Genomic DNA, 15867 nt, shown 5'->3' with positions numbered 1-15867 from the left:
TTCCTCTTTACTTTGTTCTTTATTACACATTAAATAGGAGTGGTGAGATTCATGGCAAAAAATAGACTCATTTGAGATCAGATTACCACTCCACACTGCCCACAACAGGTGTGTTGTAAAGTGGTCATTCATTCACTTCCCTAGACCTGGACCAGTCACACTGTAGTCACATACACAGAGCGGAGTGAAACTCCATTAAAGCAACATTCATCTAGACACACCAATGAAATGAAGCACAATTTACAAAATATGCACCTTTCAGTATCACAACTATACAAAGGTTGTTAAAATACGATCCAGGTATAAATGATACATTTCAGAAATCAGCTGTTGGCACGCAATAAAGGAAGAGGAACATTTCAAACATTTCAGTAAAACCATTTTCTGAAACAGTATTGTTAATAAGATGGTTCCTTAATTAAAAATTGCATTAACAGTTATTATCTACTTCATGAAAATAAAAAGGAGGTAATAATAAACTGGGTCAAAACTCATTTATCCTGAAAGCAAAAGGTATCACGTCCGGATTTTCTGTGTCAACACCATCACGCCCCTAAAACAGCATTTTGTGTATTTCCAGAGCGCACACGGGACAAAGTAAATGTTGTCCCGGCTCTTGCTTTTCCTGTTTAAATGTAGCACCTAATGCGAACAATAAAAAGGCAAATAAAAATCCCCCGGGAAACCATTTGAAAATTTGAAGGAAAAGGTGAAATATGGGTTGACCCGGGAACCAAACTGGGATTTCCTCTAAAAACCAATTTAATGGCAATTGTTGCCTCATTTACAAACATCAGTTCCTGTTACATCACCATGACGCGTGAGCCGCGAGAGAGAAAATTAATAATTATTCTGCTCGACTGTCGTTGCTTTCTGTTGAAAGGCAGCCCACCCCCCCCAAAAAATGTCAACATTTACGGAAATTAAATATAAGACATAGGGAAGAATCTGAACAACCTCCGTGACACCACACCAAGAGCAAGATTCCTGAAAGCTGCTTAAAAAGACACAATTTGCTTTGTAGCCAGTCACAAGCGAACGAGTCGACGGCTCAGGGAAACGTGCAAGGCGCGCGACACCTCTGTGGCCGGCTACTGGCGAATCACAAATCCTCAAATTTTTGTATTTCAGCCAACAAACACTGTTTAAATACTAGGTTCACCAACAGGAGATTGACAAGAGAGATTGACTCTTTAATAGTTCGTCAATTTGAGGGACAAAACTTGTGTAACAAATTTCAATAATATGATTTTTGTCAGGATCTATAAAAACAGTACTGCAGTCGAGCCTTGGAGTAAAAAAAAACCAACCAGGAAGTATGTAATCGGTGAGGTCAAACAAGCTGTCCAACATTAGCTTGTGGCGTGGCATCTTTGAATTCTTTCTCACAAAAGCAAATATTGATTATTGGTTATGGACCTGAAAAGCTACACTTGGGTCAGATTTCATCGTGGCTGGATCTGTTAAATGCATCAACCAAAGGCAGTTTGCAGTACTCATGTCATCAAGGACACGTGCATGCAAAAAAAATATATAGGCAAGAAATCACTCCCCACAAAGTACAAAACATTGACAAATTAATTAATAGCTAATTAGGGTGTTAAAAACATTCGGAGAAGAATAAGAGTTTGCATGCATACTTATATCAGTGACACAACTAAATGGGAACATTAGACAGTGGCTGGGACATTTGGATCTCATCTGGCTGAATCTTGATCCTCTCCTCATGTCTGTTTGTCTATGAGAATCGGAAGGGAAATTCTTTCTTTGGCATCCCGCACTTAAAAAGGGCATTAGAGAACTTTTGCAGGTCATGCCCTATTAAGCTAGGGAGAAAAAAAGCTAATAATGAATAATTTTTGTCAAACATGAGCTATGATGCAATTAGCTCACATGTAAAATAATCCAAATCAACATCATCCTATAAAATCAATCTGGACCAACACATGAGGGCAACTGGCACTAAACTGAAAATAAAGCTTATCTGTGTCAAAGTAGCAAATATCAGAAAGGCAGAAAAATCAGGTCAGGTTTAGTATTCAGTATAGTGGGTATTGATAAGGAGCTAATAATTTAGTGTAATGTACAAAATGTATTACTTGAACTGTTCAACATAGTTTGTTTTTTGTTTTTTTAGTCTGTCTTGAAAAGGGGTGATTATTCACATGAGTGTACACTTTGTCTTGGATTTCTTTTTCTTCTTTTTGCCCTCCTTGCTCATCTTCTCCTTATGCTTCCGGATTTCTCGCACTAATGTGTAAAAGGCATCGTCAACGCCCTGGAAAAAAAATGAAAATACACATTAGTACAGTTTAAAGTTACCCTTTTTAAAATCTCCCAACCACCAATGAATGCCAACATAGATTTTTTTTTTTTTAAATGTTTTGATTCTGGGGTAAAATTTTAAAGGCTGATTTTCTCTATATTCAATAATGAAGACTAAATTATTTTCATTTTTTGTTGACAGCTGTGCTCAAAACCAAAAAAATCAGACAACCAACATTCCAATCATCGGTATCAAAGTGATGTTAGGACACGATGAATTTTTTTCAAACAATCTTTAAATCTATGAAAGTTTCATTTTGTTTTGCCGGGACAAAAGCAGAAATGAAAATCCTCAACCTCCAATTTAGTTTGAACAGATTTTCTGTCAAGTGTGTGTCAGCATGACACATCAGAGTGCAAGTAAATTCATCAATCCAGTTCATTTGAGACACAGCTGAGTAGAGCACCGATCAAACATAACTGTAGTGTCATATATTAGCATAATATTTAAGTAAAAGTAGGCGGCATTCCCACTGACGAATACACAAACAGGAGCTGCAGTTACTGGAGCCAGTTTCTTTCCCTCACGTGGTAGAACGTCCAAGATTCTCCCACAACGTCTTTTAATGCCTGCTAAATAAAATGAAGGAACAAGTTGTCCTGTTTACATTTCCAATAGTCCATGTGCAGTCTGCCAACACAAGCAAACCGTTAAAAAAAAAGAAGAAGAAAAAAAGATGGCCCTGGATCGAGCGCTTGGCACCAATACTGGTTCACTGCTGTGGGTTAGAACTGAAGCAACGTTTTTATGAAAATATTCTACTAACAGTGTTACCGAACAGTAGGCGAGCCTTCTGTTTATAAACTGCAAAAAGTAATAAACATGAAATGTATTTAAAGACGGTTCCCCTGGGAGAGATGCACCCGTCGGAAAAATGGTAGAGAGCTATAAATAAAAAGAAGATCGAGTGGCACGCCGTCTTCAGGTGAACGCCGGCAAGTGAAGTGTGATAATCTAAAGTTTCAAACGTGACTTGAAACAGTTTATTAAAAAAAGGTTTAAACCACCATTTTCATTCATTATTGTGCCTGAGTGTTGAAATGAAGCGTTCATGTTCTCACTGAGCTTTTAGCCAGATGACTGAAGAAGAATAGGCTCCATGTAAATGCAGCCAGTGTCCAGTGCCACTGGAACAGTTTGTATAGTGCAATAAATGTACTGTGCAGAGTGAAGTGCCTGATGTCACTTCTGGCAGTGACAAAGACAGCAAGAAATACAAGAATAAAGATGAAGAGATTTGTGTCCGGAAGAAAAACTTGTGTCACCCACAAACAAACAAACAAACAAACAAACACATTTCTTATGTTCACAACATAGCTGCCAGTTCAAAGGTTGCTGCAGCACCGTCTCAGATTTTGTTTGAACCTTTTCTAGATCACAAATAGGTCCCAAAAACCTGGGCCTGTAGAATAATTCTGTTTCAAATCACATTTTTGTATTTTTTCAGTACTTGGTATTAATTAAATTTTAACAGCCTAAAAAAAACGCATCATCTGTGAAGCTATGTTTGGGTATTGACATCTTGATAAGTGGCCTCGCCAAACTTTGGAGGATGAAAGAAAAACAAGTTTTCCAGAACACTCAAAAGCCTGTATGTACTGCATGTTATTACATTTTCATAAAGGGGAAGAAAGAAAAAAAAAAAAAGAGTGCAAAATTCCTCAAAATGAGAGTGATGTTGAGGGCTCTACATCTATTTAATCAATTTAATGGTTCAGTTATACAGTACAACATCCATCCTACAAAGTTTGGCTCTTGAAGACGCTGATACCCAAACATGGCTTCACACATTAAGTGTTTTATCAAGCTCCAGAAAAATCAATGAGGACGTGCTGCAGCCACTTTTCCTGGATTCTCTCTGATTTGACACAGAATGACCCAACACACATCCTCCCTGGACACATTTCAGTGGATCATTGGTTCCCCAGATTCACCACAATCTCTTTTAATCACACAGTCCAAACCCTTTTTTCTTCATGTTGATTTCAGTAGATCAGGAAGTTTTCACACTGGAAATTAGGTCTGAATTTGGAAATAATTTGCTAGACAATTTAGAAGCCTTAAGCAAAGCAGCCTGAGTGAACTGTGTCATGGCTTGTGTGCAACAACACAATTATTTTCTCTCAATCCCCCAAAAAATAATCACATTTTAAATGTGCATGTCTATTTTTACATCACTCTTCTTGCGCACATCTAAAATGTGCACCATCATCATTTCCTTGTGGAAATGAGGATAAACATCTGCACCGTTTTTAGGAAAGAATATCGCAAACGTATATACCTGAGGATCGCATTCAGACTGACCAGTGTGAAAACGGTCTTAGGCAACAATCAGCCGTGATACACAGAGACACTTAAAGGGGAAGAAACCATCAGCTGTTTCAGTCATCCCCAGTAGACACCAGCAGGTTAAGCTTTGAGCACCCACGAAGCACCAGCTCTCACTGCATGTTTGACCCCCATTGCCTTCTCCACAATCCCGACTAACAACACAGACAGACACACACACTGGTGGGCGCGCGGCTGCATACACTTACCCCTTTCACATCACAACACACTTTTTAAGCTTGACACAGCGCGGCGTCTTTTCTTCCTTGCTGAGCTTATTGAGCCGGTACAGCCTGATCTCCCGTACCAGAGTGTAAAAGGCATCTTCCACTCTCTGTGGTTTGAGACACAACTTCCCTCAGTGTTGAGGAATACAAGGGGGCACAAACTACACGGATGATTTGTTACAGCCGACAGATACAACGTAGTAAAGCAGACCGATCCGTCTGATGTGGGTCTGGCTGCAGTGTCTGTCCTCCCTTATCACCGTGAGCTGATACTCCACCCTGAGTTTGTTTTGTGAATATCAAACACTAAACTCCCGTAGGCTTGAAAGTGTCTGTAGTTTCCTCCTATCAAAGACGAGCGGCTGCAGTTTATTAGGGTTGACCGATTAGTGCCCTGACCAATTATTGAAACTAGTATTTTGCATTTCTTTGATAAAACTAATTAATTAAAAAATGTGTTACTTTGTCTCTGATGCAGCTTCTTCTGTGTCTTTAGTCACCTCTCTGTGGTCTTACGCAATCATGTCCCATCATGAGCAACGTGAAGTTGCATCACAATCCTCGGCTGAAGTTTCAAAAGCACCACAATGTTAAGAACATGTTCATTTGTTGACGCACTCAGCAGTGTATTAGGTACGCGTAGCTTAAACTATTGTTCAAGTACAACTGTCAAGCATTATGTCCTCCCTGCAGGGAGGTCATAATGTTCAGTTGTTAATTCAATTTGTAGGATCATTTTGAGGTTAAAGTGTGTGGTGCTGTTGAGCTGCACTGCATTATACAAAGACTTCATGTAGAGGTAGTTTTTTTTGTGCTATACCAAATTTGCTAAATTATGTATATTGGTTCCAAATATTGGTTATTTGTCTCCTTGGTTGCTACTTATCTGTATCGCCCCTGGGAAAAACCAAAAACATATCATGGTAAATTTTTATCAAAATGGTGACAGATTTTCAAGGCATTATAAAGTATCTGCAGCTCACTTTTGGCAAACCAGCTGTTTGTTTTTAGAATGAGCTGAGTGGAGACATTTTTATATGGATGATTTGATACTTTGTTCTGTCTTGAAAACTCACCATTGGAATCCTTTTTAACTGAATACATTTTTTTAATAATAATTAACAGTCCCCTTTAAAGTCTACAGTGGGTGAGTGATGCTTAAACCATTAGGGTGGAGTATCAACTTCTAACCTTATATAAAAAGGCATCCATTATAAAGTGCATTCATTTTGGTTATACATTATTTAAATTCATACATAGGAGATCGCCCAGATGAGTCAGATTAAAATCACTTAGATCTGATAAACACTGGGTGGCCTTGAATTAAAGAGACCATTGCCGGTCCAACGACAGCAGCACAGTGAAGAAAAGTGAATTAATGGTACAATTAGTGGTCGGAATAGGTGAACAGAGCTGTAAAAATGAATCATTGTGTCATTAATTTCCCCCGCACCAGAAAGAGCTATGAGTCACCCCAGGTCAGAGAAATCAAAAAAGGACGTGTTTACAGATCACTGCATCAGCCAGCCAGCCACCGAAAGGCCATGCTCACAAAACACACCATTTGATCCAAATATGCCACGGCTAATCTACCAAAACCCCATCACAGTAACCAGTAAAGAGAATCATTAACCCCCCCCTTGATAATTAAAGACAGTTTACACTGTCATGCAGACTCCTTGACACACATTTATTGATTATTTATGATGCATGATCCTTTCCAGATGGCCCTAATGAAGATGTGATTTCATATATCCATGATGAAAGAAGCATGCAATGATTACATTATCACCCATAAATAAAAAGGTAAATTAGCCACAGAGGATTTGATGATGCGCAGCACATTTCCTGAGACATTTCCGAGCAGCGTTATTATTTAAAAAAAGACCATCAGAGCCACCGACTGTGACACAAATCAACAGCACCAAATGGCTCAAGACTTAAACATTTATTGAGATCCCAATACCAATCGAGCCTTTGTCAAATAGACTGATTTTGACTTGATTTTTGGAATTTATAGAGGGGCTGCTGTGTCAATCTAGCCCCGAGACCACATGCAACTTCTCGCACATGCTCTACAGACCTGCAGTGGAATACCGAATCAGTTGACAGATTGAAATTTGAACTGTTTAGGTCTTGAGAGTGTGGCAGGTCTCTGGCTGGACGCTCACCTGTCTGGTTTTTGCTGAGGTCTCGATAGAGGGAATTCCGTAGCTGCGTGCTAAGTCCTGAGCCTGCTTGGTGTCCACTGTCCGGGACGGGAGGTCACACTTGTTCCCCACCAGCACCATGGGGACGTCCTCAGAGTCTTTCACCCGCTTAATCTGTTCTCTGCACAATGACAGACACAAGTTTCATTAGATTGTAATCCAGCTCAGGTCACATGTAATCTAATTGCTATTCAATGTGACTTTCAAAGGATTTATCGGTGCAGAGAAACTAGAATCAAGTCCTTTTTGGCTTTTGGTCCATTTTTACAACCGATTAGGACATTTATTCATAACACAGTCAAGTAGCCAGATATGTATCGTAATCTTTATTAAATCTTGTAACCGTTTTAACTCATTGTTATTTCAAACATCATTTCCCATTGTTAGACAGTGAACTGCAGAGAGCGGACGGGAAATAAACGGTTAGAGAGAAGGGGAGTGGCCTGCAAAAAAGACTCATGACCAGACTCAAATTAGTGATGCTGTGAGTACAGGGTCAGTACCTCACAACCTGTAGCCGCAAATACACCCCAATTTAAAATCACTTCGTTCAAAATGGGTGCAAATACTCCTTTCACTCCATTGGCATCTTAGCTCACCTATAGTGGTGAATGTCCTCAAAGGACTTGGTGTTATTGATGGCAAAGACACAGAGGAAGCCCTCCCCTGTCCTCATGTACTGGTCCCTCATGGCGCTGTACTCCTCCTGACCTGCAGTGTCCAGGATGTCCAGCAGACACGTCTCTCCGTCAATCACTACCTGCTTTCTGTAGGAGTCCTGCATGTGGAAGAATGATTGCTTTTATTATACAAGTGTATTTTAACAGCTATGGTATATTAGAATACAGCCATTTTTTAGATGATTTATTGAGATTCAACGCATTTTTATGCCTTTGCGCCGATGACATCCATGGCCAGAGACGCCCTGATTTTAGGTCGTCTGTCCGTCTTGTTAGTATGCATAACTGATTCTCCACAACACATTGAAAGAATTTCTTCAAATTTGGCATAAAAAAAATCACATGGATTCAAAGATGAATTGATTAGATTGTGGTGGTTAAAGATCAAGGTCACCCTGACGTCACAAAACATGTTTTTGTCCATAACTCAAGAATCAATGCACGAATTACAAACGTTCCGACAAATGTCTTATTGGATGAAATGATTAAGTGGTAAAATTGTTCATCCAAAGGTTAAAGGTCGACTTCATTGTGGCATCGCAACACTTTTCTGGCCATTATTTAGCACCATGAAGTCAGGAACTGAAGAGGAGCTAGTGACCATATTTCCTGCAACTTGACTGGTTGGCAGAGGCAGACAACGCTGACATGGTGATTCCAGTTTTTATTTTAATTAATGGAAAGGTTATTAGAATCATAAGAAATGTTGATATGACCAAACATACAAATTATTTAAAAGTATGTGGTATGATGAGCTTTTGTAGTAATGCTAATAGAATTGTTTACATCATGACATCACAGTTCTGCATTTAATTAGTGTCCTACTCCAGTTGTAGTAGGACACTAATTATAATGAGGTCTTAATTTCCACTGACTCAAAGCGCTCCAGCGTCTCATCACACTGATGGCTGCACTCAGTCTGATTCAACACAATTAACTGCTGTCTGACCCAGTGGGCAGCCGTTGTTTCAGATGTTATCTTGTTTTCAAATGATCTATAGTGAAGCTCTAACCTGCAGCAGCACATCAATAATTGATTACAGATGTAATGAGACTTTTCAATCGGTGAAGGCTGCCGCCCCTGAGAAAGCACACAGACAGGCAGACATGCATGGAAAGTTATTAAAACCTGTTTGGTGTCTTTTTAAGACTTAAACCAGAAAAACCTGCTGCAACACTCCCCCCCCCCCCCCCCCATTCTTGGTCATCTTCTTGGTTTTGTGTGAATTTTGGAATGGGGACAGAACGTGGACTTGTATACACATATATACACATATTTACATGCATGCACAAAGTTTCTTTACCTCAATGGTGGGGTCATATTCATCCACAAAGTGATTCTGGATAAGCTGAATGGTAAGGGCGCTCTTGCCAACGCCACCAGCTCCCACTACTACCAGCTTATATTCTGTCATGATTCACCTGCAGGACCGAAAAGAAAAAAAGAAAAGAAAGATTACTACACCATTTCCACAGACACAGGTTGTCATCTGGTACAGCATAATTTCATCTGTCGCACCATCAAAAGCCTTGAAAGAAACAGTTTATAGGTGGAGTTCTCACATTGTTAAACCTCTCTGCACTCAAGATGCTATATTCTGTTGGATGGTAAATGACAATTTTGTCAACTAGCTCCATTTACTTCTCTTCTTTCTCCTCTGGAAATTGACAAACTGAGAAAATGTCCATGTATCAACATTACTGAATTATATATACCACATAGTGTAAAAAATTACTTTTAATAATGCTGCTTATAAACTGGAAATTTAAAGGTCATACAATCATGTTTAGTTGGGGTTAGTGTTTTAAACGACAGCCCCTTTTAAAAGTGATCACAAACGTCTATAAGAAACTACAAGCACCACAAACAGAATATGATAGTTCATCTACAGAAGATTATGTGCAAATGGGGAATATTAACACAGGAGGGGGGAAATGAGGCGGAATTCAGGAGACATTGTCATATCAAATCATTATCAGCACCAAAAAGAAAACAATTATTGATGAAACCCCATCTAAAAAGTCAACTCAAATAGTTTCTTTGATACCAAAACAACAGGTATTTCATTGTAATAAGGAAATAAGAGGTAGTTGTGAACACCCTGCGTGTAATCAAATGTCTAAATCCAGCCAGAGCCTTCCCTGGCGTTTTCTGAATAGCCGCCGCACAACAGAAACTGGCCCCAGGCAGAAATCTATGACATTACATTAAGGCTCAAAAACTGACAAGCAACTGGGAGGCTCTCCGCCGTCCGACTGCTTTGTGGAGCGGCGCCCATCAATAGCGGCAGCTGGCCTTTTCAGAAGTTACAGTGCGCACACTGCTCACAGCGCTGCACAGCCTGCAGTCAGGGAGGAGCTCCACGGGATATTACTGCCTTGTCCACACACAAAAAAGGAGAATGTGGTTTGATGGGTATTTGGCTCACAATAGCCATGTACTCTTCTGATACTTTATCCAACACTTTCAACAAATTCTCCCCGAGACGACCGTGCCACGCGTGCGGTTTCTCATCGTGCCCAACAGTCTGTCGTGGACACATTAGAGCGAGGCTGCCCTGTCCATTGGGACACGGTCTCATCTGTACCTGAGCATATAACACCACCGACAAATATCACAGAACCAGTCCAGTGTCGCTGAAAAGTTGCCGTGCCTGTAAACGTGCACTGTTCATCTTGCAGCGAAAGTGTCTTTGAACGTGGTGCATGAAGGAGATAGCCATCAGGACTATTCTGTGGGGGGGGAAACAGGGGTGTGACTGAAAGACACAGCTTGGTTTTGGTTCAGTAATAATTCATAATCAAGCTTCTCACCCGTCAGGTGCATCAGGAGAGATAAGAAGACACTTTAAGGTCAGTGCACGTCACAGTTCGCTGCCCCAGACTGTGGTTCAAGTTGTGATCCAGTGGTATTTAAATGGGGAATTTATATTTCTGGTAGATGTGACATATGCCAGCCATGGCATTGGTTGTTGTTTACATTATGCTGGCACCATTTGAACTGCAGTTCTTTTTTTATGTACTGCATAAAAAGGTTATGGCCAATGGCAATATCACACCTGCACAGTCCAACAGAACAAAACTGAGGAATGGGATATTTAATTAGCAGACGTGTAAATAACAACAGGCTAGGATTGTGACAGGTTGCCAGTGATAGTGATAAAATAAAACTAAAAAACACCCCTCCCCACTTTTAGTGCAGACAACAACATTTAGGAGGAAGCTTAAAAAAATCGAGATGAGTTGAAATCCACTGCTCCGTGTTGCCAGGTTGGTTGTGTGAACCCCCTCTGAGCGCTGTGTGCCGTTAGCTAGCTTAGCACCGGAGCTCGCCCGTAGCCTCGAAGGCGAATGCTAACCTGCGCCCCTGTGCGCTAAACCGGTGTCATGAATTAAAACAACGGATCCGAGGCAGCCTCGTCTGCGCCGGGCGTCCGGGCCACCGCGGTGTCTTTCATTCAAAAAGCGGCGGCAGGGGGGGAAGAGACCTCCGGAGCCGCCATCGAGAGGCCAGCGCACCGGGCTGCACGGCAGGCCGAGACGCCAGGCTCACAACTGGGCGTAGTTTTGCACCAGCGAGGGAGAAAGGGGAACATTTCCACTGGAATAAGACGCGTCGCTCGCCACGGCGGTGCCTCGACGCAGCGGCTGGAACCGGACACGTAACGAGGCTTGCGAACAAAACGGGGGGGGGGGGGGGGGGGAAACGCACACGTTGCGAATCTTCTCCGTTCGATTTTACCTTTTGAGCCGAGTGGAGTTCCGCGTCCGAAGTGGCGACCGAACGAGTCAAGCTGATAATCCGCCCGTCGCGCACGATCTCTGCATTTCCTACTTCTCACCGAAACGCCCGCATGTAAAGTCGGTCTACCTCGCGAGCGGAAACATGCGAGGAGGGGGGAGGAGAAGGGAGGGGGGGGGGAGAAGAATACAAGAAGGGAAGAAAAAAAAGTGGGCAAATTAATCGATTGAACTTTCCATTTGATCCACGAGCGTCCGTCCGTCCGTGCGCGGCCTAGCTGCTCCGGTGTTGGCCTCCTTTCACGCGAATATGGGCGGATACCGGGGCGCACTTTACCCAGAAAGCATAGCTGGGGATTTCAACCGGTTTGGGGCTTATCGCTCCTCGACTCTGTCGCAATATGTGCAGCTGTGCGATCTTGTATCTCGTCTTCATACACGACTGCTACTGCACACGGTTCGTTTCATAGAGCCCCCCCCCGACAAATAGCCTCTGATAGTCGTGCGCAATCGGTCATTATTGGGCGAATGGTACTGGATGTTTGTTTTCTATTCAATGTCAAAGGAAACACTACAGTGATTCACGTGGAAAGCTGTAATTGCTTTATATATATATATATATATATATATATATATATATATATATATATATATATATATATATATGTATATGTATATATATATATATATAGTTGTAACTATTTGGGTCACATGGAGTCAGCTCCACGACGTCTCCCTCCTGTACCGTGATGCTCCGCTGCAGCCGCGTGCAGAGTCAACAGAGCCTAGGGGGCGACTCCTCTATATATAGGCTCTAAATATAACTGGAATGTGCTGGAGAGACGTCATTCCCAGGCAAGGAAATGATTTGGCAATCCCCTGTCAGTTTTCCTACGTGCTCGTCGGGCTCCCCCCTGCGCGCTCATTGCGCATACACAAAATGCGCAATTTTGTCGGAAAAAGCGCCACACATGTTTGAATAGTGTCGAACAAATCAAACCCTGTGGAGGCCGTAGAGTAACCCTTAAAGGGCAGTATCCGACGAATCCAATAGCGTGTAGCAGTAATGCATTAAATACAAGAGGTATTCAAGAACGTGTCAGACACAAAGACAATGCAGGGTTTTCACTTCACAAAGCAGACGTTATTGACTTGTGTTGCAGTTGCCCCAATTACAGACAGGCGACATTTTAAAAAACATTTTGTCTTAATAAGGTGCTCGGTCACCACTTTGCAACCACAGCCGCTTCAATGTCTCCTGACAGTCTCGGTATTAGGAGAATCAGAATCAGAATTAATTCATCTGTCGACCATAATTTCTACAGTATCCAACCTTTTTCACTGTCAACCCTCTTCCCAATAGATTTTAAAGCAGATTAGTCACTTTAGTCCCCGTTCTTATTGATACAGTAGGCGGTCGAACAGTGATTGTGACTGAAGCTCCTGCCATCCCTGCTCCAACAAGTCACTATCCTCTTGCTACTATTGATACAAATCTGAATCAACTGAGCCTGCTCGGCCTTTATATTTATACCACAGAGCAGATTAGGTGTTAATTGTTTAATTGCACCACGCAGTGCACTTGCATGGAAGCATCTGCATTCATAATGTGTCTCCACTCAATTATTCAGTTTTCCCCTTTCATTTTATAGCCATTTGAGCCATAGTAAAGGCCAATTTTAAACCAAATTAATTTAACACACGCATTTGAATATAGAACTACACATTGCACAGGCCTACTCTTTGAGATGTAATGAATTTATCAAATATATTTAATGATCGCCTCCTTTATTATGTGCAGAGAGTCATTATTACTGTACACATTTGTTGAGACTGGAATTTAACATTATTCCATGTGTGGTGTTTTGTGATAAGGCACATCTCAAAGAAATGCAATGTGCCTTTGCCCTGCTGCATTCAGCTGTACTTAAATGCAAAGTAAAATGAAAATATTATATGATGCATCGTCAGTGATTAACCTGTCCAACAGAAATCAAAAGTGTATGAAATAGAATGCTCCATAAATGTTTTCACATAAAAGAGTCAATAGTTTCACATTCAAAATATAAATATTTTCACTTGCAGAAAGGTCACTCAGAATTAATTCATATTTACAACCACACTACATAGACCATTCACCACTCTGTATTTATATCACTATGGACAGGCAGTTTTATATCAGCATAGAAAGTAACCCAGAATACATGGGGCAATACAACTGCCTCATTTTGCACAGTTTCAAAATGATTGATTTATCAACAGTAGATAAATCACAGGTTTTACTGATAACATTACCAATGGCTGAAATGCATGAAGTGACTCACTGGAATGTACTTAATGGAAAAGAGCCATCATCGACTTTGTTAGTTGCAGCTCTGCTTTTCTTGCAATTGGTAACTTCTTTGGTCTTTGGTGGAATAGCTTTAAGAAAGATTTGCCAAAGATTCAAATGGCAGTCATTAAAGGAATTATTTCACTTATATATAATGAAGCTAATCTTCCTAGCATCATAAAAGACTGTCACCTTAATTTAACCAGACTTGATGAGCAAGAGCACTTAAAGCTGCCGATTACGACACCCGTCCTTCCTGGAAACCCTGCAGATTTCTGAGAACAAAAAGACATGACAGTCGCAGCTGACATTTCATTACAACAGGAATGTCTGTTCTGTCACAAGAGGGCAGTAGGCCTCCATTTTATACATGGCCTGATTGCTGAAGGTTCATCAGCATCTCCAGTTTAATTTATGGTATTAACCCTTTTGCTAATGCAGATAAAAAAAAATGAATTTATCTTTCATTTAACCAGGAAGGTCACATTGAGGTGCAATATCTCGTCTGCCAGGGAGTCCTGGTCCAGCTGGACAGCAATGAAATAAAAAAGAGTTTCATCCCGTAAAAAAAGAAGAAACAGAAAACACACTAAAGCACAGAACAGTCACAACATATGAGAGTCAATGACAACAATGAATCATGGAAAGTTTTTTTTTTAAATCACATGGTAAACACACATTTGCATCGTTTTTATATCACTAACCAGTTAACTCGATTACGACAAACACTTTATGTGATCTTACTTTTATATCACTATATTTTGGTATTTTGTACTTAAATTATGTTCAGTGCATAATATTTTAAGCCACTGTACAATTTGTGTGTTGCAGTTATAAATCAGAATAGTCATTTCATTAGAATAGTAGTTTTAAGGCAGTTATTCAGCAGTACCTCTGAATCAATGCAATTCATTACTTTCTTTTTTCTAAAAACGGATCTGTTGTGGAAAAACTGTCACTATTGCACATTTCACGTAACATATGGGTTAGTTTAGATACACGCTGTATTAGACTATTGATAACAGGATTGATTGCACATTTGACATTACATTTCTATGAGTTCAGGTACATATGTTTGACTTTTGATAACGGGTGATTTCACATTTGCACATTTGACATTACATTTCTATAACTTCGGGTACATGTTATATTAGACTTTTGACAACAGGATGGATTACACATTTGCCATTACATATCTCTTAGTTCAGGTACACGATATATGGACTTTACAGGGATGGGACGATACCGATCCTGCAACCTTGAGTGTCTGCCGATACCGATCCGATACTAATCAGATGCAATCTTTCCCCGCTTGTAAAATAAAATATTAGTAATGCACTGTTCAGGATGCACTTTGCTTACCCTAGCCATCTAAAACCTCATACTCACCTGTGACACAAATTATCAACTCCCCTAAAGGAAGACATACATAGCCAGCAACACGACTGAGTTATGGAATACTGCTGTTTTATTTCTCACAGAACTTTTGGCAGACTTTTTTTATGGTCAGCACCACTCAAACAAGCAAAAAACAAATTGAACTGTAAACTGTTGATTAAATAATAATACATTAACATAGAAATATGATGCCAGTAGGTCGTTCAAAGCTTAGTAGATACTGTATGTAAATTGGCATTTAATTGGTTTGTTTACTGTAATGTATCGGATCGGATTCGACTTATTATTTCTTCCGATATCCGATCCAGTCATTTTGGCCACTATCGCCCCGATACCGATATGGAATATCGGATCGTGACATCCCTAATTTTGATAACAGGGTTGATTGCACATTTGCACATTGGACAATAAAAAATTAAAAATGATTTTCAGGTACATGATACAATAGACTTGATATGTTGAGCCTGCCTTGCCCACCCTTAGCCTCTGCCGATCATTGAGTAGCTCGGTGTTTTGAGGGGGGCTCCTCGCGTCCGTGCTCTCGTTCTGCGGATGAAACGTCCCTGGATGTGGAGAAGTTGGCGGTAGGTGGCTCCTCCGCTCCTCCACTCCTCCACCAGAGCGC

General features: G+C 40.7%; 1 protein-coding gene across 3 annotated transcripts; it reads right to left on the bottom strand.

Moving 5' to 3' along the window:
• On the bottom strand, positions 1-11927 carry kras (v-Ki-ras2 Kirsten rat sarcoma viral oncogene homolog). 3 transcript variants are annotated; one of them, XM_035642270.2, is made up of 6 exons: positions 11750-11927; positions 9076-9193; positions 7691-7869; positions 7053-7212; positions 4864-4988; positions 1-2278 (listed from the first exon to the last, which is right to left on the bottom strand). In XM_035642270.2, exons 2-5 carry the CDS (start codon positions 9184-9186, stop codon positions 4869-4871), a joined length of 570 nt encoding a protein of 189 aa, XP_035498163.1. In that variant the 5' UTR covers positions 9187-9193; positions 11750-11927; the 3' UTR covers positions 1-2278; positions 4864-4868. The 3 variants fall into 3 exon arrangements, with proteins under 3 accessions (XP_035498163.1, XP_035498162.1, XP_035498164.1); XM_035642269.2 differs by lacking the exon at positions 11750-11927 and adding an exon at positions 11514-11722; XM_035642271.2 differs by lacking the exons at positions 4864-4988; positions 11750-11927 and adding an exon at positions 11514-11713.
• Between the last annotated feature and the right edge of the window lie 3940 nt (positions 11928-15867).

The sequence above is a fragment of the Scophthalmus maximus genome, chromosome 7 (assembly GCF_022379125.1).
Source record: "Scophthalmus maximus strain ysfricsl-2021 chromosome 7, ASM2237912v1, whole genome shotgun sequence".
NCBI classification, from domain to species: Eukaryota; Metazoa; Chordata; class Actinopteri; order Pleuronectiformes; family Scophthalmidae; genus Scophthalmus; species Scophthalmus maximus.
The sequence above is the reverse complement of the archived record's forward strand: the minus strand, read 5'-3'. Positions and strand labels throughout refer to the sequence as shown.